We start from the raw sequence: 27,858 nt of genomic DNA, 5'->3' as shown, positions 1-27,858 counted from the left end.
AACCAAATTATTTTCAATTTTTGAAAAATATAAGGAACATGTTATATCTACAATATTAACTATTTTTACAAGGCCTTCATAAGCATCTTGGAAGGCCAACACTTTATGTCTGTTGGCTTTAATAGAACACTAGATCTAAGGACTGCTGGATTGCTGAGTCACTGTAAAAATAGGACCTAAAACCCTGGGTGTCCCAGCTAGAAGGCGACTTCAGCATACTCACAGTTCTGATACAGAGCACAACAAAACTTAATTGAACGTAGATATAAGAAAGTGGGGAGAATCCTCCAAACTCTGAGGAAGGTCTCTAGAAGGTGATCTTTTTGGTAAATTAGTCTGATGAGTCCTGGTGTGTCTGTTTCATGCTGCTAGTCTTTCCCAAAGACTGATCTTCTGAGTTTTTTAGCATACATGTATATGTTTTAATTTTTAATTGATTATTTGTAAGTTTCACACCACACACCCCAATCTCACTCATCTTCTCATCTTTTCATATCTACCTTTGCAACATCTCTATCCCCACAAAACACACACACACACACACACACACACACACACACACACACACCCCTCAAAGCATAAAAAAACGTCTTGTGGAAGCTAAAGTGTGTTATAGTGTGTCCGAAAGCATACACTTGTGTTCACACAACTTTATTTACAAATGTTTATTGCTGTGAGTCATTGGTCTGTTTCAAGGCCTCTGGCTTCTGCTATACTATTAATCCTGGATTCTCCTAGGGACACGTTTCAGATATCCTGTTGTTACTCTGTGTCATGGAGATCCTCCAGCTTTGGATCTGCAGGACTGGCCCTTTCACATCCTCAAGCAGTTCAGAGATGAGTTAAATGTTAGGGTTCAAGAGTTGGTCAGCTCAGAAGCTGTCCCACATCTTGATCACCATGGGGTTCTATCCGGGCTACCTTACCCAGTGCTCCTCCAGCAAACCATAGTGCCAGCTTTCCTGCTCTCACACACTTGGGGCTATGCCTTGGTAATCAGGGCTAGCTGTTGTCCTGTCCAGTTGAGGTGGCATGGCCATTCTCCATCTCCAGAGTGCTACAGTTGTTGAGGTACAAGGCCAGTTCTTCCCATTGCCTCAGGTGGTGGTTGGGTATCTCATGTCCTCAGCTCGTCTCACCTAAGCCCACCAGGGCTAGCTCTACTGTGCTGTCCATGTATAGTGCAGGGCTCAGAATAAACTCTTAAACATCACATGCTGTCTAAGATTCAGCATTGACACAAACTGGAGAGAAGAAGAAAGTGTATTTCTGAGGAAACAGATGAGCTTGACTACCATGCCCAAACATACATTGTTTGTTCTAGGCAGACATGTAAGATGTGCCATATTGGTCCCCTATAACCTGGTGTTTATACACTATGCAATCTTTCTTTTCAAGGTTGGATTCCCCTTGTATTCTAGCCAACAGAGTATGGGAAGGTTGATATTATGCTCCTTCTTTTATTATTTATAAAATATTGTGACTTCATTTATCGACAGACTTGTTGGCTTTGATGAAGCTGGCTGCAATATTGGAGAAGACTACATGGTTAAGATTCTGAAATGAGAACATGGTTAGAATGAAGGCATTCCATTTCACAAAACGCAGCTGGTTATTTCCTAACCACAACTACTTTTGTGAATTTGGAAGTGGGTTCTGTTTAGCTGAGCTTCATGTATACCCACTGTGTCTTCTATCCTCACTGCAATCTGGTCAGCGTCCCTGAAGCAGCAAGGGCCATGCCTAGATTCCTAATCTATAATAACCGGAAGACAGTGAATGTTCTTGGTTTCAGTTTTATGGCTCTTTTGAACAATACTTTTTAAAGACCAATAAATAACATACCATAGAAATATGAAGAACTAAAATTTGTATTGGACAGAAAAGTTGAACTGGTGCTGAACTGAAGCCTTCTCAGTTACACTGCTCATAGTACTGAAAGGCACTCTTCATGCTTACAGAGAACTCTGTGATCTACAATGGTGACTCTCCTATGCAGTAGTGGTAAAAAGAATGTGGGGATAACTAACAGATTTCTTATATAAGATCACTCCATGAGATGGAATCCATCCTTGGTACTACTTGGGTGGCTGAAAACCTAAGATCAGATAGGCCAAAGAAAACAAATACAATTTTTTTTTTGCTAAAGGAACATAGCAATAAAATTGACCCTGAATAACATTCTATTCTTACTGGTAGATCAACTGTTGCTAAGCCATCCTTAGAGAAGGTTTTTTTTTCCTGTAGTAGATGAGAATAAATAGAGAGAGCCACAGTTGTACAATGTGGAGAGCATAAGAGACCTTGGGACACTTAGTCTTAAATGGCACATCTCCCCTCAGAGCTCAGGGAGAGAAGACAGAAAGATTGTAAGAGCATAAGGTGATGGATGACGCCCATGAAACAGTGTCTTCCATACACATCAGGACTGATGCTATATGAACTCACAGAGACTCTGGCAGAGTATACAGTCCCTGTACAGATTGAAGCCAGTATAGTCTCAGCTCTGAGATATTGGCTATGAGTTCCCATCTCTAACCAATGTCTTCACGGCCATGCTTGCAAAGGGAAAATTAGTTTTCTCCAATGGAAAAACCTCACTGGGTATAGAGACTACATTTCAGGGTAGGCCTCATGCTTAGCAATAGATAGCCAATACAAAATAAACTCACTGGTATTTTTGAAGATTTCTTCATTGCATGTTAGTTTGCTTTTGCTTTTGCTTTTGTTTTAATCTTTCTGGCCTTTTGCTTGTATAACATGTTTTCCGTGTGGGGGTTTTGGTGTATATGTGTTTCCTGTGCTTTTTCTATTTCTTTTTTGTTTGTTTGCTTATTTTTGAAAGAAAGAAAGAGAGAGAGAGAGAGAGAGAGAGAGAGAGAGAGAGAGAGAAGAGTAGGGAGATGGAAGTGGAAGATAGTGAGACTTAAAAAGGTATTATCTTGATGGTCCCCAAATAACTCTGTATTCTTGAATTTTTCATTTGTTTGATAACTCAGTGTTTGCTTATTTCAGAATTTTTTCAAATGAATAATGTGATGAGACAGTTTTTAAGACTATGAAACTAACAAGTCTACAGTAAATGGACCCAAAATAAGATGCAGAATATTAAGTGAGAGGCCAATAAAATTTACTTAAGGTCTATCAAATTACTATATAGTCCTCTTTCTGATAATAAATTTATTTTTTCTGCAGAAATAAGTTGATACAGTAGATTTACATAGATATTTTAGACAGTTTAGTGATACTGGGTATCTTAGAGAATTTGAATATTTTAAAAAGATTCAACTTATAAAGGGTTTGAATTGTTAGAAAATAGATTTACTAAGGAATTGAAATTAAACAATGTTAAAACCAAGTTATCCTGCTAATTTTGGGGCAACAATAAAGCACGGGATAACTGTATTCTTCCAAGATAACAGAGAAAATTCAGAATAAGTTTGTTTTAATTAAAAAGAAAAGTAAAAGAGAATGTGTTATGGTTGCAATGAGTATACAATAAGAGTAAAATTTAATCTCAATTAGTAACTTTCAGTAACTGAAAATCTTACATATTACATTACATAAAGCACTGAAATTAAAATTGTCTATGGTGCTTTTTTTAATAGAAGGTGTTTTGAGATTGCCTAATGAGTGATATTTGTAGACATCGAAAAAACATGAAGAGTAAATTCATTTTCAACCTAACAGAAATGACTTGTTTCCATGCTTTGATTGTTACAAGTGTCTGGCCTTTGCCATCTCTAATCTTCCATTAATGCAGCAAGATAATGATTCTACAGGTAACAAGCCTAATATCTAAAAGATTATTGAACTGATGCAAGTCACTGAGTTTAGCAGGAGAGCTGTGACTCAAACATTGATTGGGTTTGAGTCCCTTGCTCATGTCTTATTGTCTATGAAAACAGAAAACCCATCTTTTTTTTATATAAAATTGGATGTAGAAAGGCATAAAATTTACAAATCAAAGTCAATGTTGGGTTTGTTTGGTTATTACAAATTGTTTTTAAAAACCATGCCAATGTGTCCTCTACCATAATTTTGTTAAGTTGACCAAATCAGGGCATGGTAATAATTGTATAAGGTCAAAAATGAGTGTAACATTTGTCCAACTCTGATGTCTGAGAATACCAATCGGTGCGCAATCTAAAAACACAGACCTGACTTTGTGCAAGAGTTTTTCATCTAAACATGGAGGACATACACTATAATTACTGGTTTCTTCTTGTAAAAGGTAATCCATGAGACCACAACTGTAGTACTTCCTACCTTTCTTATTTCTTATTACAAGAAAGTGTAATATGCAATAATGGGCCCATGAGTTAGAGATCTCTGAAAATAAAATAATAAAAATAAAATAAAATTGATAGTAGAAAAAAATAGGTGCATGGTGGAACTTTAGAGGGGACAAGGGCATTAAGACAGGGTGAAAGTCAGCCTCTAGGCTTGTCCAGCATGAAGGGCAGGATGCCCTTGAACATTATTGAGAATGAGTTAGTGTTGGGGCACTATGTCTCATTTCCTCTGCTTGTCCTTTCAACTTTCTTTTCCCTGTGTACAGCTGACTGCTGAGAAGCTAACATTTAAAACTTCTGACTTTCTTTAGGAATAGAGAAACACAGTGACACTAAGCCAGAAGAAGAGTCTGATAGCAGAGGCAATAATGAGTTTTGTATAGATAAAGGGATAGAATGTGAATGACAGGAAGATATGGCATTGTCACTGTGACTAGGGAAAGAGAGAAGGTCATATCTAAGAAGGATGCCCTATGGGCTTAGAGACACAGAATGATATTTTTCAATGGAATAATGTTTCAAAACTACAGGTATTCCATTCAGAAAGGCTTTCTCATAATGGTGCAAGTTTTTCTGTCCCCCAAAAGAGGTAGGCTTCCATTGACCTTTTTTCCTCACAATGATTAAATTTCAGTTTACCAGACTTTTTCATTATCTCAAGATATGTGTGCAGTAATGACTCAACCTTAATCTGACTTGACTTTTTAGCCTAGAATTTCTGTTTTATAGTCTTTTACCTGTAGTATTTCATTTTATGATGCAAAAAATAGTCAAAGGAGATAAATGATCAGATTGTCTCCTGTGCAACAAAGCTGCTCACTTCATTTAAATGGAAATTTGTGTTTTTGTGAAAATTTGGGCCTGAAATGATAAACAAGGATAAGACTCCTCTACAAAGTAGAATAGTGAAATAAAAGCTGTCTCAGGAAACTCAGAAAACCAGTAAGATTTACAGTGTGCACACATACACATACTCATTCATACTGGCCAATTACGTTCTTCATTCTATAATGTTTGGTCATGAAGATGAAAATTCCAGGACAATGATTATGGAAGACATGTAAGATACACATAGCTCCAATCAGAATAAAGACTTTGTGTGGAAGCAGTAATTAGCACAATGTCTACTGTAAGTGCCAGCCACCTAGTAAACATGATTCAGCCAAAGGATTATGTAATCTTCTGGGTCAAATGCGATGCCATTTTTGCCATGTTCTCTCCCCCTCCACCCCCCGAAGAACATTAATGCAGCCATGTTTATATTCCTTTGTTATTACTCACTTAAGAAGCACTTAATGGTCTGCCTCTACCAATGAGGAACTTGAAATAATTCATGACTATTTCTTGGTGAAAAATACACGTAGGTCTTAGAGATTTTTTCCCCCAGCAGTGAATTGTGAGGCTATGTGCTGTGTCCCCACCACTAGGGCCTTCCTCCAGCCTGGATACCATTCACCTGACATTTCTCACGTGATGGTCTCTGACCTCTGTCATCCATAGCTATGCAAATTCACCTCTGTCTCACTCAACCACTTATGTAATTTAGCTTACATTTCCAAAGAAGTTTATTGGTTCACTCTGCTACAGCAAAAAAAATTATTAGACGCTAATGGGAAATGATAGGGGCATGTGGAGGGAAACATGATAGGATTAAACCAAGGAAGTTTACTGTATAATATTTGGTGGATATATACCATATTAATAATTTATTTTAAGGTTTAGAAGAATTTTCATCATTGTATAGCACGTTCATCTGCCATTATCCTGGAGACGTCTCTCCATCAGAGTCTCTTCTACTATTTCCTATAGTCTTTTTCCTATTATTTTTTCTCTGGAACATTTCACAAAATATAAAAATGTTCCTCTTCCATTTCTCTCTTCCAAAGCAAATCATACAAACTAGGTTTATTGCTTGTATCTTCCTATGTCTTTCTGTGTAAGAGTTGGACATGTAAACATTCTTTGCTCTGCACTGCCTGAGAGTATATTATTAGATACTCTTTTCCACTGTCTCAGTTCCAAAAGTCTCGGCCTCCAATCTACCAGAGGGAAAGCAACATTGAGGTAAAAAGACAACCATGGTGGGATTCACATTTAGTCTCTTTTATAAGACCACACATATGCAAGCAATATCTACTGTTACCATTCAAAGCATATACATGGATAACACTCCTTGTATCTTGGAGCCATTATTTCTGAAGGTTTTTCTACCATTTTTAATTTAATAAAGTGCCATGCATTTTTGTATTTAAGCCATGTTTTCTTATGGCAGTGTTGGCCAGGACCCTCGCCATAGGTAAGGAAAGGTGCTACAGTTTTCTTAAGCCTACATTTAATAGTGCATTCTCTATACTGACTGTGACCACACCCGGACAACAGTGTTTCCTGACACAAACCTATTTAGAAACATGACCTAAAGGGATTAGAACTGAATAGGGACACAAAGAGGAACATTAAGATGTAGGAGTATGGTATCACAAAGCACTTACTTCTATATTTCTAAAGACAAATAGTACAGAGATGCTCGACATATTGTATGGAACTTGAAACTAAATAAAGATGAGTCAGGGAGAGGAGGAAAAGAGGAAGAGAAAGAGAAGAAGGACCAGAAGAGGAGACATAGAAAAGAAACTACAAATTTTTAAAAACTCTGTACTTGCTACATGAGGAGTTCAGATAAAGCAAGTGAAATATGGTATTGAGAAAGTCTTTACAGTAGTTATTGTATCTGTTATTTTTTTAAATTTTTTCATTAGATACATTTCTCTACTTACATTTCAAAGGTTATTTCTCTTCACGGTTTCCTGTCCATCAGCCCCCATTCCCTCCCCTCCTCATACATTATATATCCCTCTTACTGCCCCCCCCCACTTCCCTGCACTGGGGGTTCAACCTTGGCAAGACCAAAGGCTTCCCCTTCCGCTGGTGTCCCAACATGGCTATTCTCTGCTACATATGCAGTTGGAGCCCTGGGTCAGCCCATGTATAGTCTTTCAGTAGTGGTTTAGTCCCTGGAAGCTCTGCTTGGTTGGCATTGCTGTTTTTATGGGGTTGCAAGCTCCTTCAATTTTTTCAATACTTCCTCTAATTCCCCACAAGGGGATCCTATTCTCAGTTCGGTAGTTTTTGCTGTTATCCTTTTGAGAGGAAAAAAATATAGTTTGATTCAAACACAGAAGCTCCAAACTGAGAGTTGAAATTCTTCATATCACTTTTACTTTAGATACTTGATTTTAGGTCTCAATATAATGATTTCATACATTGGCATTTAGTTTATACACAGAAGACTAAGATTCAAACACACTTCTGTTTTATCTTGAGAGTATTAAGTAATGTGGCATTAAAGGTTATAGTGGGCTGGTGTGATCACTCAACCAGTAGCACAGTCTGAAGACCCAGGTTAGTACCCAAATCCCCATACAAAAAGATGGATGTGGTTTTGCACATCTGTCATCCCAGCATCCCCAGCGTCCAGATAGGAGACAGAGGATGGAAATTAGGTGAGAAGTTAGAAGGGCAGGTATCCTCAAGCACACAGGGTGGGAGAAACACTGGAGAGTAGGCTTCAGCAGGGTGGAAGGAGTAAGTCAATTATTGAAGGTTGTCCTCTGACTTCCATATGCATGCTACGGCACGTATGCACCTGCTCGTGTGTGTATGTGTGTGTGTGTGTGTGTGTGTGTGTGTTTGTGTGCACGAACCTACACCTACAGACACACAGAGAATGATAATAATAATGATAATAAACAAAACAAAAACCTAAAGTCAATAAATACTATTTCATGTGCAACACAAGAGGAAAGCTGACCGGAATGCCTTAAGCCTCTTTTCTCCCAGATTGTGCAACTGATTAGAAGAACAAAAAAGCAAACAAAAACTCTGTAACTGAATAGAATACACACTTCAATTATGCTTGTTGACTTGGGCTTGTCTTGTTGTGTATTCAGCAAAAGATAACAAAGAATTCAACTGTTTGCTCAGCCCTTCTTCTTTCTGATAGGGATGTCTTTTCAATGAGAACATCACTGTGCAGTGTGTGAGACCCTTATGGCAGTTTTCAAAGGGAAACCTGGTCATGCAGGAGACCTGATGTCTCTCTGTGACTGAGGAATGAAGTGCATTCAGGAAAACTCCTTTCTAAGTAGCCCATGTTCCTGGGGTAATGCAAGTGTTCAATGACCCTGGGAAACAAGACTACTCCTGAAATGTGCTGTGCAGTAATATAGGTAGAGCTGGAGTTTAGAAGTTGGTGGTGTGTTTCAAACAATATTGCTACCATCTTAAAGCTTGCAGTAATTTTTTTAACAAGGGACCTTCTTCCTCACTGTTATCATCATACATTGCACCTGGAAAACTATATAGCCTGCTACGTTGGAGGGCTTTGAAAGGAGTGAGCTACAATCTGCTGCTTTCTTATGGTCTATGAGAAGACACCACTTGCCAGAATAATCATGCCATGGCTTACTCTGCCTTCTCCACAGGATTACACACATAGAAGACTTATGACTAACGACTGCACAGAGGATGCCTAAGATCTCTTATACCATTTGCTTTTTATCAGTGTTTGTATTTCCCAAGTTTCAGTGTGTTCATACGATTAGATTTGACAGGCAAGTCAATGTGTTTGCAATGACTATTGTATCCAACACAAAGACAGGTATATTAAACTCTTCTTCCTCCTTCAAGCTGAAAGGCAGATGCGTTGGAAAGTGAACCTTCACGATGTAGAAGAAGGCATGCTAGGAGAAGGAGCAACATGGGAGAATGGAACCTCACTGCTGAAAGAAAGCTCTTCTGCAACACCCTAGGCTGCCTTAAGAGAGGAATTAATTTTTATTCTCAAGGCCCTTTATATTAGCATAGTTTCTCCTAGCTAATACACACCATAAATTCTTGTGGGTGTACCTCACCATAATTTTTTAAAACCAGAATAGCTGAGTAATGAAAAGTTCTAGGTACTAGAGATTTGCACATAGGAAGTATTATTAATTTGCATTAAAATGATCTAAAACGATATTGAACCAAATTTTACCTTCAACGATTTTCAGAACACTCTGAGTCTTACATAGCCTCAAGGTCATCTTTATGAACACTAATTATAGTATAAGCCTATAGACGCTGGGACTTGAGTAAATCTATAATAACCTCATGACAAACTCCTGAAATTGCATTTTCCAAATAAATTCCTGAGGCACTCTAGTTCCTTTGTAATTTATCTTCATTATGAAAACAGACTACAGAATGTGAGAACAACTCTTGCAAGTGTTCCCCTTATTTGGGAACTGACTGTGGCAACACCTACCTTTTAAAACTATCTAAAAATCAGAAAATACTTTTACGCCTTATTATTTTCAGTGATGCGTCATGGTAAGATTTAAAATATTATGCTGATGAACCAATTGCAAAGCTGTGACGTAGAAGGGGAGATTTTCTGTTTACCTGCTCCAATCACTCTCTCAATGCGAATTCTTGAAGGGTCAATCTCTTTTGCAAATTCGTGGACAGCTAGAGATGGGTCTTCATAAGTATCTGGATCAATGTAGGTTTTGATTCCTGGGAAGCGCACTGCAACAAAATATGAGATTGCTATAATTTAATAATATTTCAGCAGACATGTATCTTGTGACCATGTAAAGGAGAAGTGACATACTAAGGTAGTTACATGCTTATGATTTAATGTTCTTTCTTTTCCCCCCAGGTTGATGCCTGCACAAAAAGGGAAAAACAGAGATTCCCAGTGCATAAATTCTTCCTCTTGCTTTGCTTTTTGATTGCTATGAGTTGAACAGCCTTGGTAGCACGTGATCCTACCTCCAGGATATGTTATCTTAGTATAAGCAGAAGTATAGACTTAGGTAACCACAGACAGGATCCTTTGAAAGGAATGAGCTTGAAATAAATCTTTCCTCCCAAAGCAATCTAATGTAAAGAAATGGGAACACTACAGTGACTAAACTGGACCATGAGGTTCAAAAACTTTGGAAATGGTTTATAAAAGGCTCTGAAAAAATTCTGGCAACAGAGGCTTGAGATGCTGTAAGAAGAAGCTAATGGTAATTCTGGAGAGAGGTCAGAAGAATAGAATACAGGTGGTATTGCCAAGAGTAAAGACTGTATTTATAGAATTTCTTATAGGAATAAGAACTCTACTGGAAATCTGACTAGAGGATATTAGTGTTACATTCTGACAAAGAATTTTCCCTTTTGTCCATGTCCTGGTGGAAGGCTAAATGTAAAGGTCACTGAAGAAGAATATGGTGGAAGAAATTTCCAGTAGCCCAGTAAGGCTCTGACACAGTTTTGGTGACTACATTTAGCTGCAGTTACATGAGGATTGTGATTTACAAAACAGAATAGAGGGCTTTGAAAAAATATCTCACAATTTGATCAGAGAGAAATAAGTTTAAAGTTATGGAAAAGGAGGATGTGACTTGTTGGAGAGATTAGAACCAGCAAGAAGAAGCTATGTACTCTGCTTTGGAACAATAAGCTATGCCATGAGAATATTTCAGGAATAAGCAGGTTTCTACCCATGTCACCCAAGAGCTTTCTAAGAGAAAAGATGCAACGGCATATACTACTAACCTAGGACCATTTGTTTCCTTAAAATTCATTTCATTTTTCCTTGGTCATCTAGACTCTAAGAGGGCTCTATACTTGTGGTTCTAACAGGCAAAAGATTATAGCATTTGTTTCACTAATTCTAGTGTTGTAATGATAAAATTAGGAGGATCATGGGTAGGCTTATGGAGACTTCCACTCAACTTTCAAAGAAATCCAGGAGGTCCTGAAAATGTGTAGATTTGGTATTACTGGGCTAAGCCCCGATAAGATAATGTATGAAGTTAGGAAAGCAAAGCTAAAGGTGGAATAGAGATCCCAGGAAGCCAGGGATTCTGAAATATGAAACATGAAAATACTATTGAAATATGAAATACCTATTGAAAAAGACTATAGCAGCAAATAGAGCCAGCCCAGGTACATCGTCAAGTATGCTACAACTAGCTAGGAGGAGGTAATGCCCAAGTCCTTTGAAACTTATGCCATTCTACATGAACTGGCTGCTAGATATAATGCTATCTGATTGAATATTTACCCTGTTATATTTTTTCTTGTTCTGGTCCAAACATTATTTGGTGTTCCCTATTTCTGGCTTTTGGAATACGTGTAATTACATCACTCTATCTGCTTCCTGTGACTCTGTTCTTACTGGAGACTTTGGACTTTTCAGGATTGTTGAGTTATTAAGACTTTAATGAGTGGGTTCTGGGAAATGGAATCAATGTATCTGATATTGTAAGTTGCACACAAAATGGTTTGGGGCGAGGGGTAGAATGCTTTGGTTTAAGGAGGCATGTTTAGACATCAAGTTGATGGAAGGTAGACTCATGATGGTTAATTTAGAATGACAACTTTAATAGAGAAATGCTTTGGGGGTTAATAAAGGTCTTCTTTGGGTGCTTCTATATAGGTGATCTAAGGTAGTAGTCATAAGGGAGAAGACTTCTTCATATCTTGGTAGAGCAATTGCATAAGCTAGTTTGTGGATGAGGTAATGGAGAAAAGCATGACAATCCACAGTATAGGCTGTCCTTCACTGTACATTCTGCTTTTTTTTTCTTTCTGCCATGAGTTGAACATACTTGCTCCATCATAGCCTTTATGCTGAGACCTCTGAGACCAGGAGCAAAATAAATTTTTAATTTATAAGGTATTTCTGTCCATTGTTTTGTTACAGAGATTCAAAATAACTAACACATAATATAAAATGAGTGAATGATAGTTGATTTTTTGTTCTCACAAATTAAAAGCCATACTAATTCATAGTTAAGTAGTACTTTTAGTCTCACGCTCTTACAGGAAAATCTTTAGTTAAAAAAAAACAAAACAAAAAGTAAGAAAGCAAATTTAGAGGAGGCAATAAGATGTTCATTAGTAGCTATAATTTGCTTTGTTAATTATTATATGCTTGCTGTCTTCATTTATTGCCTTTTCCCTATGCCTTCTTGGTGTTTTGATATGCACACATGAGAAAATTAGCATTCAAAAAAATAGAACCAGAAAAGTACATTTCCAAATGTAGGGGGGCCTGACATGGACTCTGAAATGTTTTATCATGACTTGTCACAATTTAAATAGGAGAAAGAAGAGATAGCTTGTATCTTTATGTTGTATTCATATGTTCATAACTTCTATGCTCTACTGATAACTTAATCAGAGTTACAATTAATATTTAATCCCTGATTCTGCCAGAGAATTAGTGTCAGCTAATTATATGTATGGTCATGTTGAAAATACTCCTTAAATACAGATAAATATGCTATTTCTAACTCTCATGCGATTTTAACAAGTAAGCCATGATGACGTAAAGCAGTAATGCCTTTCTCTACACTAATTAGATAACAACATTTCTTCCATGAAAATGCAATACATGTCGTGTCAGGAAAACCAGGACCATATTAGTCCCAGTTGTGAATATCATATCGGGTTTCGAATTTAATTCATCGCTGCTTTCTTAACACTCCTTTCTTTTGCTTCCCTTCCTCAGTGGCTTCCGGTTATTTTCAACAGGGCTGCTGAGCCCATCTGCTTTAGTTTATGCTAATCTGCTGCTGGGAAAGCAGGTAATAAATACCTCAGAAGCACTGGTTCTCTCTGCACCCTAGTAAAAAAGCCCCGCAGTGAATCTTAAGGTGGCCTGGCATTAGTCATCTGCCCACGCGTCCGCAGCCAGGTTTTTGCAATCTGTTTACAATGTTTTGAGGTCGTCTCAGGCCAGGTCTCTCAGGCAGGTGACTCTGAGACCACTTCGAAAAATGAAAAGTGCCTTAGAATTTTCTCCCAAGTCACCTCAGAAATTTATAATATATTACTTAAAACCTCCCCTCCCGCATTTTGGTTTTGGTTTTGGTTGATTTAAATGCAAAGGGAGGTCTAAACAGCTGAACAAGTTGCTCTGTTTATTATCTGTATACTTTGGTTAATTAAAGAACGTCCCTTTCTTGTTACTCCAGTATGTCTCCATAGAAAAACTGTCTTGATGAAGGAGTCTGTAATTTGAAGGTGAAGGTGGAGGTGGGTATTTGGGAGACGAGAAGGGCAATTACCCAACCAACTATAGTGGTAATTATAGCTTGCTGAGAGAGAGAGAGATCTTCAAATGAATATAACCTTGTAGTCAGCACAGGGCTTCATACATATTCTAAGAGTTAAAGAGCTGATATACCTTTATAGTGCTAATGAATTGTAAATTGCTTTGTTGTATGATTAAGTGACAGTCTCTCCAAAAAAGGAATAAGGGTTACTCAACGTGTCTATATGGAATGCTTCACTAAACAAAACTGACTTGTGTTCCAGAGCCCTTGCGATGGTGAGCAACTCGACACAATTAGTCACTATGTATTTTTAGTAAACATAATTTGTTTGGTTGCCCTGCCGTCGCTGAAGAAAAGGTAATGCCTTTAATGAGAATCAGGTGCAGTTTCCACCCTGAACCTGGAGCTAGATGAAGCCCTTCATGCCAAAAGGTTGGAAATGAATTTTTTGTTTGCTTTCTCAGCGCCCTGGATCACAAACTTGAGTGAAGCTCTGGAGGCATCGGGAGGACACAGAGCAAGGAACAAAGCACTACTCACGGTGGCTGTTCTGTAAGTGTGTTCTTCTCTTCTCTTCTGACTTCATTTTGGCCTTGATGTACCATTGACACCTTCCAAAAAGGGGAACAAGCTTATTTAAGCATTATGTAATTCAAGCATACAAAACAATTAGGGGTCTGGGGAAATGACTCAATGGGTTAAAAGCACTCCTTGCTACTCTTCCAGCGGTCTTGAAATCGATTCCCAGCACCTATGTCAGAGGGCTCACAACTGCCTACCTCCAGGTTCAGGAGATCTAACACACTCTTCCAGTCTCCATAGAAATATTCGCTCACACACACATACCTTTCTACATACACATGATTTAAAACTAAAATTAAAAAAATTCAAAAAAATTAGAATATATATCATCTATGGAAAAAGTTCTTGTCTCTCTTCATAAAGACCAGCTTAAAAAGATGTTTTTAATGTGAAAATGCTTCCTATTTTTGATATACATAAAATTAGCATCAGATAGCACTATCAAATAGACTGATTCAAAAGATAGAATTCCCATAAAATATTTTATGATCAGCTATAAATATTCTTTTTCTTTTTATGTGACTTCTAATAAGCATAATTTTTTATTATAAAGAGAATCAAACATCAAAAATATTTTGAGTTAGAATCTTAAAGATATAGAAAGTTAGCTTCTATTTTTCAGTGATAGTTTGCATGGTGGCTTCTTTCTTAAAAGCTAAAAATTTGAGAGGGATATTCTGTTCTTGCCCTGCATGGTTGGGCTCTCATGACTCTTTCAACTCGAGTAACTTCAGCAACATCCATGAGATCTGACTGCTCATCAAATTGATATTTCAATTGGTTAAACAGAATATGTCTGTATTACACAGTGCAGTTTTTCAGTGTCAATTATACCTGTATTTTGATGGTAGTTTAAATATTCATTCAGACTTGCTTTACATTTTCCACGGAATTAACTTCCACTGAATGCCCCTCTACTAAAGTTCATAAGAAGCACTTCAGTATGCCGTGTTTAGACAGTTTCTGATGTTAGAGAAATGGCAAACATAGAGATTCAAAGCAGAAAACGATTTACTGCTAAGTTTTCCTTGTCATTAACTTCTCTGTTTAAGTGGTATTAATACTCAAATTCAGGAATTCTGATTATAGGTAACATTTGTAATCTATTCTCAAGTTTGTCAGGTTAAATTTTGCTCATAAAGATTGCATCACTTTAAGTCTGTGACATTTATAATTCAAGGCAATACTTTTTATGGTAAAAGGTAAAAGTTCTTGGAATATCATTGTATACTCTCTTGCAAGGAGAAGGCTTCTAAGACACTAATGATCCATGTTAGATTGGGGACAAGTGAAAGAAGAAAGTTTCCAAGGAGTTAAATAGATGTGTGTGGTAAAATGAAGACAAAACTATTTGGTTGCATGTAAAGTAAAAATGACAATGTGATTGAATTATAAAAATACTGCTATTAACTTAGCAGTATTGCTACCTGCTTGGAAAACATTATCAAGAGAACACTAAATATAATAAACTTCTCTTGGACATATCCTTTACCTGCTATAAAATAAATTCTTTGAGCAACTTGTGAACTTGGGGTATGGATATATTAACAACAATAATTTATTCATCATAAAACTGCACACAACTGAAAGAATAGAGAAACTAACACAAATACATAAAGCATGCCAGATTACCTAGATTGTGACAATTTAATATGATGATTACTTTGATTTAGAAAGATTCTTAATTTCCCTTTTGAAAATTTCTTTGTAGATGTTTAGGGTACATACAAAATTAGATGATTTAACTTAAGAGGAGTGACATGTTTGTATTCAACAATAATCAATAAACAAGAAATCCATTTATCATGAAGTTGATTTAAAATATTCCATTTTCTACTAATTTGGTATATAAACAAATCAGAAAGACTTTATAATGTATGTTATTTGGTTTTTGTAGAATAGGAATCAAGGTTTTTTTGTTGTGTTTTTTGTTTGGTTGGTTTTATTTTCTTATCTTTTTCTGTCATCAGGATCTGAATGACACACCTAGATCTAGTACCTGTGGCTGTCACTTCTTTATCTGCCGTAGTTATGTGGAGTCACCCTGGGTATCTATTTCTTGTTTTAAGTGCATTATTTGTACAGTTTTTAAATCGTGAAAATGGAATCTTGTATCATGCACATGTTACAGATAATAACACAAGTCTGAGGTGTTCTTTATGCCCTTACTGATATTTACAAATGCCCTTGGTTTTCTGTTTTTGTGAGAAAGCATCACTACCAAATCAACTTGGGGAGAAAAGGCTTTATTTTAGCTTACAATTGTCAATTTACGATCACTGAGGGAAATCAGAAGAAGCTGGAGGCAGGAACTGAAGCAGAAGGCAGAGAGGAATGCTGCTTACTGCCTTGCTCCTTGTGGTTTAAGCCTAATTTCTTGTACCTTCCAGAATCACTTGCCCAGGGTGGCCATCACCATATCAATCTGATATGGTCAATCAATCTGGTGGGGAGATTTTCTCAACTGGGATTTCCTCTTTCCAATGACTCTGTGGTAAGGTGACATAAATCTAACCAGCACAGGAATGAAAACGAATTTTTCTTTAGAAGAATAATCTGAAAGTATGATTGATTTCTGATTAATAAATGCTTAATATTACTTCAAAACATGTTACTTAAAAAATAACTCCAATATACTATCTTCAGTTTCATTTGTGACGTTTAAGGACTTGCATCTTGGCCGTCATCCAGTACACTTAAAGATTAAAATATGGTTTTCAGTACACTGTCACACCAAAACCATAAAGGTAGAAAACTCAGTCTAAGATAAGCGAATCCCTTTTGCCAAAAGTCAGGATTTAAATCTAAATCTTTCACTTTTTTCAGCTTATAATAACTAAAAAATTAGCATATTACTCTCAAGTAGAAAAATATTACATATATAAAAATAATTATAATGTAGAGAATTTTCATATTTAATTGACAAAGCATCTTACTTTCATAACAAATTCATAAAGAGTTTTATGTAAGTTTTACTGTTTAATTAAAAAAATATTTTTCCAAGAAAAATTGTTAAAGGAGTCATCAGAACACAGTAAAGAAAAAAGTCAGGAGTAAGTTACTCTTCACTATTTGGCTTTCAGGCTTGACTGCAGGCTTTGACTGTTTATTGCTCTTTAATTCGTGAATTGATGCTGAACGCTGGTGGCTGCTCCTCCCCCTGCATCCCTGTGGAGTTCCCCATGGTGTTTTCATGTTAGGCATTCAGTCACACAAACACACGTGCGAATACACATAAAGAGTGGTTATCCGCCATTTGGGGGCTAACCCGGGATTACTTATTTACCTCCCAGTGATGAGGAAGAACAAAGTGAGGATAACTAGGAGAGTGAATCCCCCGACGGCTGCCGTGGCTATGACCAGGATCTGCCCTTGTTCCGCTGCCATGTCAGAAGCTGAAACGGAGACACAGGGGACACTTGGTGGTCAATATCTTAATATGATGATGGTCATTATTTTTAAAGCACAGTATATTTGACATTTATTTTAATAGGTATCTAAACAACCCAGGTGAGGTATGATTTATATAATGTTTGCAGAACTGAGGTCATTATCCACCACACAAAACTTTCTTTTAAAGCTATAACTGAAGTATTTGAATTCTTTTTTTTTTCTTTAAGGGAGAAAAGAGTTTATTTGGCTTTCATTTCCAGCTCCAGTTTACCGTTTTGGGAAAGTCAAGGAAGATGTTTGAAGCAAGTAACATCCCGTCTAGTCAAGCAGAGAAATAAATGCGCGAAAGGTGATTGCTGCTCTCTTCTCAACAACGCAGAGGCACACTTGTCGGGACTGCCAGTCTTCTGACTAAAATAGCTAGGATACCCCACCACCTCAGCTTAGAAGAGGTCACTGAATCCAATTGCCATTACAGGGTTGTTCTTGATTTGATCAGTGGGAAACCACAAGACAACAAGCTAGCAGGGGTGTTTGAGCCAACCAAAGTTAAATAGAAGAGCCTGACGTTCAAAACAGAAGCCACATCCCCATTCCTTGGATGGATCATTTTGGGGGCCCTGCATCATGGCGAATGCCTTTAATTCAAGTACTCAGGAGGCACAGAAAGGTGGATCTCTGGGAGTTCAAAGCCAACCTCATCTACAAAACATTATTCCGGCTACATGGTGAGACCCTGACTCAAAAACAAACAAACGAACAAACAAACAAACAAACAAACAAACAGACAAATCAATGATCAGAGAAAACTATACCCAGAAAGCAAAGACAATAAACACGGAAATTGCGAAAGTGTCGTTCACTCTGGAGCCCTTGATGACTGACTGGGTTTTCCTTTTTTATAACAGTGTCAAGTGCAATGTCTCAATGTCTTAGCCTTGGGTGTCTCACATTAAAGTACAGCAAGCTGTCCACCTGGGTTCCTGTCCTCACTCTGGTCCTCTGGTCTCACGTTCTGTTTAGTGTTTTAATGAGAACTGTCCAAGGGTGATGGCTCATCCAAGGGTGGCTCATCCTCTCTGAATACACATTGTGATTCCCATCCAACCCCCAGTGCACAGGGCTGCAACACCACATGTCCCACCCACTCTCTCCAGGGTGTGTAACAAGGTCAATAGAATCCTAAAGCCAGATGCTCCCAGAGGATGGCCCAAGGCAATGGCTCCTCCATCAATGTTCACCTTCTCGGGGTTTAACCCAAGTTCTTTAGCTATTGCTGCAGACACCGCTGCAAAGGCTTCATTGATTTCAAACATGTCAACATCCTCCAGAGACCAGCCTGCCTTTGCAACAGCTTGCTTTAGGGCTGGAATCGGTCCTACTCCCATAACAGAAGGCTCCACATCGGCTTGTGACCAGGAGACTACTTGTGCTAAAGGTTTCAGCATCCGACTCTCAGCTTTTGTCTTCTTCATAAGAACCACAGCAGAGGCACCATCGTTCATTCCTGATGTGTTCGCTGGGGTGACCGTTCCAGTCCCATCAGTAAGAAAGTAAGGTTTCAGCTTGCCCAGGGCTTCAAGGTTACTTTCCCATGACGAAGAAACTCATCAATTTTCACTTCAGTAAGACCTTTTCTAGAAGACACCAGCACTGGCACAATCTTCTTGTCAAAGTGGCCAGCTTTCTGCGCATGCTCTGCCCTATTCTGGGACACAACTGCAACCTTGTCCTGGGCCTCTCTGATCACTTGCCATTTTTTGGCTACGTTTTTAGCTGTGACACCCATGTGGCAGTTGTGAAACGCATCAGTAAGACCATGCTGTCAGCGAGTGGCACCTCACCCTCCTGATCTCAGGTGAGCCAAGAGAGGAGTCTTGCTCATGTTCTCCATGCCTCCAGCAACCACAATGGTGGAGTCACCCATGGCTATGGACTGAGCTGCAAGGCACACAGGTTTTAGGGCGGAGTCACAGATCATCTGGCAGCTCCATGATGGCACTGAGTAGGGGATCCCTGCACCCACACTGGCTTGTCGAGTAGGAGTCTGCCCACAACGTGCAGTCAAAATGTGTCCAAATATGACCTTGGACACCTCTTCTGGAGCCACCTTGACTCTCTGCAGGACTTCTTTGATGACAGTTGTCCCCAGGTTGTGGACAGGCAGAGTGGACAGGGCACTATTGAAGGAAACTATGGCAGTCTGTGCCGCTGAGATGATGACAACGGGGTCCAAGCCTGCATTCATCCTGTCGCTCCTATGTCTGCTAGCTCTCTGCCTTGTACTGTCTGTGACCGGTATTTGAATTCTTAATGCTTCCTTTTAAGGTTACATATGTGTTGTACACTCATTTGGAACCTGTTTCTACAACAGGAAAATCCTGTGTTGTGATTTAAATTAATCAGTTAAAGTAATTTAATTTATATTTAATATGTTTCAATAAATCCAAATATTAAAGATATAAATTTCCATATTTGCAGAGCAAGGATATATGTATGTGGACAAGAATTCATGTGTATATGTGCAGACACACACACGTGTGTATATATATATACACATACATATATATGATGTATATGTATATGCATATGATATGCATATATGTGATCTATATGTATATTATATATATCATATTCATGTCATAGATAATAAGTTTGGGAGAAAAGACTACTTAAGTGCTTTTTTCTTTCTCTTTGGTCAAAAGGCCAAATCATATATAGTAAAAACACTACTTTTTTCTTGCTGAATGAGATGTTTAGCAGTAGTTTTTAACTTGACAGAACCTAGAATCACCTCAGTGATACTTGCATCTCAGCATACATGTGGGGGCTATTTTGATTACATTCACATTAATTATGCATGGAATCATTTCACGAGCTGGGATCCAGGAATGAATGCATGGGAAAGGGGAGCTGAGGACTGGCATTCACTTGTTTGGCCCCGCCCCCTGAGTGCTATGGCCACCAGCTTCGGATTGTTGCTTCCAGCCCTGAGTTCCCTTCCTACATGTTAGAGCCGTAAGCCAGAATAAACCTTTCTCCGTAAGTTGCTTTTATCAGAATGCCTTAATACACAAAGAAAGAAATAAATTAAGACACTGTCAAAAGTATTTAAGCTACATTTTGAATTGGGGGCCTTGCGCATTATAGACAAGGAAATTCTTGCAGTAAAAACTGCAGCAGCTACATGTCTCTAAAATATACTGACTATTTCAATTCATTACTGTATTCCATTTTCCCTATTAATATTTTCTACACTGGGTAAGGTGGGATCTTGCTTAAATATGATGTACGCACACACAGAAATATCAGACTGAGTACTTTAATATGTAAAGTTGATGTGTGTTAGTGAATTAGTTAATAAGTTTCCTCATGTAACTTATGACTACAATTCAGGCTTTTAGATTTTAGTTCTGTTTTCTTTCCTATGCTATAAGTACAAATTTTAATTCAGCCGTCGGTAGTCTAAACTATTAACCAAAAGGTCCCATTAATACCCTTCAACATAACTAAAGCACCACATTTTATTTCCAGTGTGTGTGTGTGTGTTTGTGTGTGTGTGTGTGTGTGTGTGTGTGTGTTTATGTGTGTGTGGGTGTGTGTTTATGTGTGTGTGTTTGTGTGTGTGTGTTTGTGTGTGTGTGTTTGTGTGTGTGTGTGTTTGTGTGTGTGTGTGTGTTTATGTGTGTGTGTGTGTGTGTGTGTGTGTTGTATGAGTATATATCAGTGTGTACTGCTGTGTGCATATGAAGTCAGAGGTCAGTATTGATCTGTAGCTCTAGATTTCTACCTTGTTTGAGACAAAGTTTCTCATCGTTCACTACCTTTTTTCCAGGCTAGCTTTGCATACACAGTCCACAAGTGCCCATTAGTTTTTTTTTCTCTACCTCCCATCATCCTATAGGGGCACAATGATGGATGCTCTGTTACAGCATCCAATGTTCCTAGGGTACCAGGACCAAACCCAGGTCATCAGGCTTACGCAGCCTCCTCCGCTCGGGAGTGCCAACTGTTGGCTCCAGTAAGAAGTCATTTAGTCACAATATTTAGGAGATTCTCTAACTGTAGTAAAAAACAAGTCACGTTTGTTTGGTTTTCCGTTCCAGAAATTTATTAAATATTGGAGTTAGATTTTAGTCGCCATTGTTTCATCAGGCCGTTTTCACAGTGTTGAGCTTTGACACATAATCTGTTCCGAGACAAGTTAAACAGCTGTACCTTCTCCAGTAAATAATGGACTCTAGCTTTTTGTTAGTTCTTCCCCAAGGTTTGCAATCTTCAAAATAGTACTGATATGGGAATTAATGGTGTGCTCCAAAATGTCATATCCTTCTCACTGAAAATTATTAAACAACGAATTTTCCAAAAAAAAATTGATGTTTCAGAAAACATTACAGTTTTGAAGATAAAGAAGGTGACATTTTTTTTAAAGAAGACATTATTTACTTGCAGCTCCTCTGCCCATGAAAGATAGAATCTAGTTCAAGAGTTTTCAGCCTATAACAAATATTTTTATAGTAGTCAGGTCTCTTGTGACTTCTTGAGACTGTATGGAAAGCTCAGATGGGGAATATGATTGCGTGGTTGCATGGCTTGTGAGAGTCAGAAATCTTGTCATAGAAATTTATGTTGATTTAAATAATTTAGTTTATCAGCAATATGTTTCTTTTTGTATATTTATGATTACAGGTGTATGAACTGGGTTGGGGTTTAACATTTAATTCTTTAACATAACATTAAATAAATTTGAAGAATGCATAGCCCTGCATAATTACTTTCTAAGCATGTATACTAGCAAAATTAAGCATTTCTGTATAGAGAACGACATATACATGTACTCCACATAGTTGAAGTTAACACTTAATGAATGCCACTATTGTACTGTGTATAAAATAATACAGAGAATGGGCTAACCTGAGTAGGGAAATATGACAAACTTAATTATCCGTACTATATCTGTGTTTCCAGGAAAATGCACAGAGAGCTTTGAAATGTTATTTAATGTAGGTTCATGGTCTACAGGCTTATGCTAATCCCATTGGCACACCCACTTAAACAATTCTATTACTTGTCCAAACCCAAAGACACTGCACAAAGCAAAGATGTCAGTACAATACTTACTTATCTGTCTCCAAGTCCTAGCTACTGAAGTATTTTATTCATTTTTTTAATTTTTCAGAAATATCTAATATATACAAAAAACTCAAGAAGTTAGACTCCAGAGAATTAAATAATCCTATTTAAAAATGGGGTACAGAGCTAAACAAAGAAGTCTTAACTGAGGAATCTCAAATGGCTGAGAAGAACCTAAAGAAATGCTCAACATCCTTAGTCATCAGGGAAATGCAAGTCAAAACAACCCTGAGATTCCACCTCATACCAGTCAGAATGGCTAAGATAAAAAACAAAAACAAAAACAAAAAACTCATGGGATAGCAGATGCTGGCAAAAATATGGAGAAAGAGGAACACTTGTCCACTGTTGGTGGGATTGCAAGCTGTTACAACCATTCTGGAAATCAATCTGGAGGTTCCTCAGAAAATGAGACATAGTACTTACTACCTGAGCACCCAGCTATACCACTCCTGGGCATATAACCAAAAGATGCTCCAACATGTAATAAGGACACATGTTCCACTATGTTCATACTGAAGTATTTTTTTAATTAGATATATTTCTTTACTTACATTTCAAACGTTATTCCCCTTCCTGGTTTCCTGTCCATAAGCCCCCATTCCCTCCCCTCCTCCACACGGGTATTCCTCCTATATATCACCCTTATTGCCCCCCCCTTATTCCCCTGAACTAGGGGTCCAACCTTGGCAGGGCCAAGGGCTTGCCTTTCCCCTGGTGCCCCAACAAGGCTATTCTCTGCTACGTGTGCAGTTGGAGCCCAGGGTCAGTCCATGTATAGTCTTTGGGTAGTGGCTTAGTCCCTGGAAGCTCTGGTTGCTTGGCATTGTTGTTCATATGGGGTCTCAAGCCCCTTCAAGCTCTTTCAGTCCTTTCTCTGATTCCTTCAACGGGGATCCGTTCTCAGTTCAGTGGTTTGCTGCTGGCATTCGCCTACGTATTTGCTGTGTTCTGGCTGTGTCTCTCAGGAGAGATCTACATCTGGTTCCTGTCAGCCTGCACTTCTTTGCTTCATCCATCTTATCTAGTTTGGTGGCTGTATATATATGGGCTACATGTGTCTCAGGCTCTGAATGGTCATTCCTTGAGTTGCTGCTCTAAACTTTGCTTCCATATCCCCTCCTATGGATATTTTTTCTCCTTTTAAGGAGTGGGAGCATCCTCATTTTGGTCATCCTTCTTGAGCTTCCTGTGGTCTGTGGATTGCATCTCGGTAATTCGAGCTTTTTGGCTAATATCCACTTATCAATGAGTGCATACCACTTGAGTTTTTCTGTGATTGAGTAACCTCACACAGGATGATATTTTCTAGTTCATTCCATTTGCCTATGAATTTCATAAAGTCATTGTTTTTGATAGCTGAGTAGTACTCTATTGTGTAGATGTACCACATTATTTTAATCCATTCCTCTGCTGAAGGGCATCTGGATTCTTTTCAGCTTCTGGCTATTATAAATAAGGCTGCTATGAACATAGTGGAGCATGTGTCTTTGTTGTATTTTGGGTGTATGCCCAAGAGAGGTATAGCTGGGTCCTCAGGTAATGAAATGTCCAATTTTCTGAGGAACCTACAAACTGATTTCCAGAGTGGTTTTACCAGTTTGCAATCCCACCAACAATGGAGGAGTGTTCCTCTTTCTCCACATCCTCAACAGCATCTGCTGTCACCTGAGTTTTTTAATCTTAGCCGTTCTGACTGGTGTGAGGTGGAATCTAGGGTTGTATTGATTTACATTTCCCTGATGACTAAGGATGTTGAGCATTTCTTTAGGTGCTTTTTGGCCATTTGATTGTCTTCAGCTGAAAATGTTTTGTTTAGCTCTGTACCCCAGTTTTTAATAGGGTCATTTGACTCTCTGGAGTCCAACTTCTTGAGTTCTTTGTACATTTTGGATATTAGCCCTCTATCAGATGTAGGATTGGTAAAGATCTTTACCCAATCTGTTGGTTGTCGTTTTGTCCTAATGACAGTGTCTTTTGCTTTACAAAAGCTTTGCAGTTTTTTGAGGTCCCATTTGTCGATTCTTGATCTTAGAGCATGAGTCATTGGTGTTTTGTTCAGGAAATTTTCTCCAGTGCCCATGAGTTCGAGACTCTTCCCCACTTTTTCTTCTATTTGAGTGTATCTGGTTTGATGTGGAGGTCCTTGATCCACTTGGACTTAAACTTTGTACATGGTGATAAGAATGGATCCATTTGCATTCTTCTACATGGAGACCTCCAGTTCAACCAGCACCATTTGCTGAAAATGCTATCTTTCTTTCATTGGGTGGTTTTAGTTCCTTTGTCAAAGATCAAGTGACTGTGTGTGGGTTCATTTCCGGGTCTTCAGTTCTTTTCCACTGATCTATCTGCCTGTCTCTGTACCAATAACATACAGTTTTTATGACTATTCCTCTGTAATACTGCTTGAAGTCAGGGATGGTGATTCCCCCAGAAGTTCTTTTATTGTTGAGTATAGTTTCGCTATCCTGGGTTTTTTGTTATTCCAAATGAATTTTGCAAATTGCTCTCTCTATTTCTATAAAGAATTGAATAGCAATTTTGATGGGGATTGCATTGAATCTGTAGATTGCTTTTGGAAAAATGGCCATCTTTACTATATTAATCCTGCCAATCCATGAGCATGGAAGATCTTTCCATCTTCTGAGATTTTCTTCAATTTGTTTCTTCAGAGACTTGAAGTTCTTGTCATACAGATCTTTCACTTGCTTGGTTAAAGTCACACCAAGATATTTTATAGTATTTGGGACTATTGTGAAGGGTATCATTTCCTTAATTTCTTTCTCAGCCTGTTTATCCTTTGAGTAGAGGAAGGCTACTGATTTATTTGAGTTAATTTTATACCCATACACTTTGCTGAAGTTCTTTATCAGGGTAAGTAGATCTCTGGTGGAACTTTTGGGGTCACTTAAGTAGACTATCATATCATCTGCAAATAGTGATAATTTGATTTCTTCCCTTCCAATTTGTTTCTCTTTGACCTCCTTTTGCTGTCTGATTGCTCTGGATAGGACTTTGAGTACTATATTGAATAAGTAGGGAGAGAGTGGGCAGCCTTGTCTAGTCCCTGATTTTAGTGGGATTGCTTCAAGTTTCTGTCCATTTAGTTTGATGTTAGCTACTGATTTGCGGTATATTGGTTTCACTATGTTTAGATATGGGCCTTGACTTCCTTATCTTTCCAGGACTTTTATCATGAAGGGGTGTTGAATTTTGTCAAATGCTTTCTCAGCATCTAATGAAATGACCATGTGGTTCTTATCTTTGAGTTTGTTTATATAGTGAATTCATTGATGGATTTTTGTATATTAAACCGTCCCTGCATCCCTGGGTTGAAGCCTATTTTAAATGACCCCTTTCAGTAACTGGAGGACCTACTAGACCCAGATTTCCTTTTGTTCTAGCAGAATCATGGATGACCTTGTTTGCCCTTGGTTTCAAATCTGTAATGTGAGAGTGCTGAATTACCTGTATTTATCACAGTCTGCCAGAGACAAGTAACTATCCTATTGTGTTTTCCAGGAGAGCTACAGTAAAGTATTGGAAAGAACAAAGTTTGCCACTTAGAAGTAGGAGAAATGCCTGGACTGTTGCTGTAGTTATTCCTCTCGATGGACAAGATTTGTCTTTATCGGATTAGTGCTGGTCCACCACAGAGCTGTGATTTCATCTCAGGGTAAACTTCAAATCCCTTAACTTTATTAATGAGGCTTTTTCCAACTGGCTAGCACAAGTCTCTGGCTTGTCTGATTACATCTTTTCCTACAGTTCCTCAAGTGAATCACGCTTAAATGTCAGTTCCTGACAGTATGTTTCATGGACACCAGGACACTAGGAAATTTGGAAAGCATTCTACCAATTGTTTATGTTTTATTAGGCTGTTGGATATATGCTTCCATAATGCCTTAAACCAACGCTATGAAAGAAAGTATAGTGCGTGCGTGTGCGCGCGTGCGTGCGCGCGCGCACACACACACGCACACACACACACGCACACACACACACACACACACACACACGCACACACACACACACACACATAAATTTTTTAAAAAAAATTGGGGTAAAATTTCCACGAAGGCAGGAAATTCAATCACTGTGACCTCTGTTGCAAGTTCAGTGTGACATACTTCCACTCCTCTGAAAGAGAACATGTTAATAACAATCATACCCAGCAGGGGTTATCTGGATAGTCTTAGATCTAACAATAATTCTTCTAATGTGAATTTGAGATGAGAAGACAAGGAGGGAGTGGCTAGAGTTGCAGCTGGGAGTGGCTAGAGTTGCAGCTGGGAGTGGCTGGAGTTGAGCTGGGAGTGGCTGGAGTTGAGCTGGGAGTGGCTGGAGTTGAGCTGGGAGTGGCCAGAGTTGCAGCTGGGTGTGGCTAGAGGTACAGCTGGCAGGATAAAGGACTGGAAGAAGTGGGAAGAGTTCCTTCTCAGAGCCTTGGAGGAAGTGTGCTTTGGGTTCTATTTGTCATCTCTTGCTTTAAGGCACCAATTGTGTAGTACTATGCACAACGACAAATACGGAGCTTAATGAATACAGTGAGAGACTGAATTGAGTAGGCATATGTACTCCACAGTTCTGATAAGAAAAGGTTAGGTTGAGCTGGGAATAACTCACAACTGTTTTCCTTTTGACAATGTGGGGAAGATTTACCTCAAACATAGCTGCTCCATGTAGATGAGCCAACATATTCAGTATTTATTTCTAATTACTCTACACACGTTGGGGACAAAGATCCTGGAAGGCAAGATTTACTATAGTAGCAACATTTACATTTCATCATGGTTTACCGAACAAAGTTCGGAAATTCATTAATTCTCTCAACAGTATTGATTGGAAGCTATTACGTAACAGATGCCAAGGTGATACAAACACCCCTACCCCCAAGGGCAAATGAACAAAACAAATGCAATTACTATGTTGGTAGACTGACAGTTGAGTAGGGAAAGCAGACAGTGAACAAAAATTACAAAGAGTAAGAACTGTTAACATCAGGAAAACTTGTCCACAATATTATCTGCACTCCAATACTAATTATGTCTAATTAGTTTTCTCACAGAAAATGTATCTAGAACTTATTCTCATAAGTAGTAGCTATTGGGAGAGCCCTGAACCTAAAAGGAAGCATAGTAGGATCTATAGAAATAATGAAATTTATTTGTGTCTCATTCATGGAAAAATATTTCCTTAAATACCAAAAGGTTACATTCTCAGACAAAAGCAAGCATATTAAAATGATATGTTTAATTTTATGGCCTTGGCAAGAAATACACTCCCTTAAGGAAAAATAATTATTTTTAAAAATATTATGAATTTGTTGCTGAGCCAGAATATAGCACCTAGATGAT

At 38.2% G+C, this 27,858-nt stretch overlaps 1 protein-coding gene and 1 pseudogene across 2 annotated transcripts in view; both read right to left on the bottom strand.

The window, feature by feature from the left end:
- The window catches only part of Epha6 (Eph receptor A6), a 962,116-nt gene that overhangs the window by 330,578 nt on the left and 603,680 nt on the right, over positions 1-27,858 (bottom strand). The window contains 3 exon segments of the mRNA NM_001419529.1: positions 9,735-9,860; positions 13,931-14,001; positions 17,259-17,367. Of these exon segments, the coding sequence (NP_001406458.1) occupies positions 9,735-9,860; positions 13,931-14,001; positions 17,259-17,367 (306 nt within the window).
- On the bottom strand, positions 18,368-20,434 carry Acat2-ps1 (acetyl-CoA acetyltransferase 2, pseudogene 1; annotated as a pseudogene). Its single transcript, XR_015633042.1, has one exon. The product of XR_015633042.1 is annotated as an acetyl-CoA acetyltransferase 2, pseudogene 1 (transcript).

The sequence above is a fragment of the Rattus norvegicus genome, chromosome 11, assembly GCF_021556685.1.
Source record: "Rattus norvegicus strain SHRSP/BbbUtx chromosome 11, alternate assembly SHRSP_T2T, whole genome shotgun sequence".
NCBI lineage: Eukaryota > Metazoa > Chordata > Mammalia > Rodentia > Muridae > Rattus > Rattus norvegicus.
The sequence above is the reverse complement of the archived record's forward strand: the minus strand, read 5'-3'. Positions and strand labels throughout refer to the sequence as shown.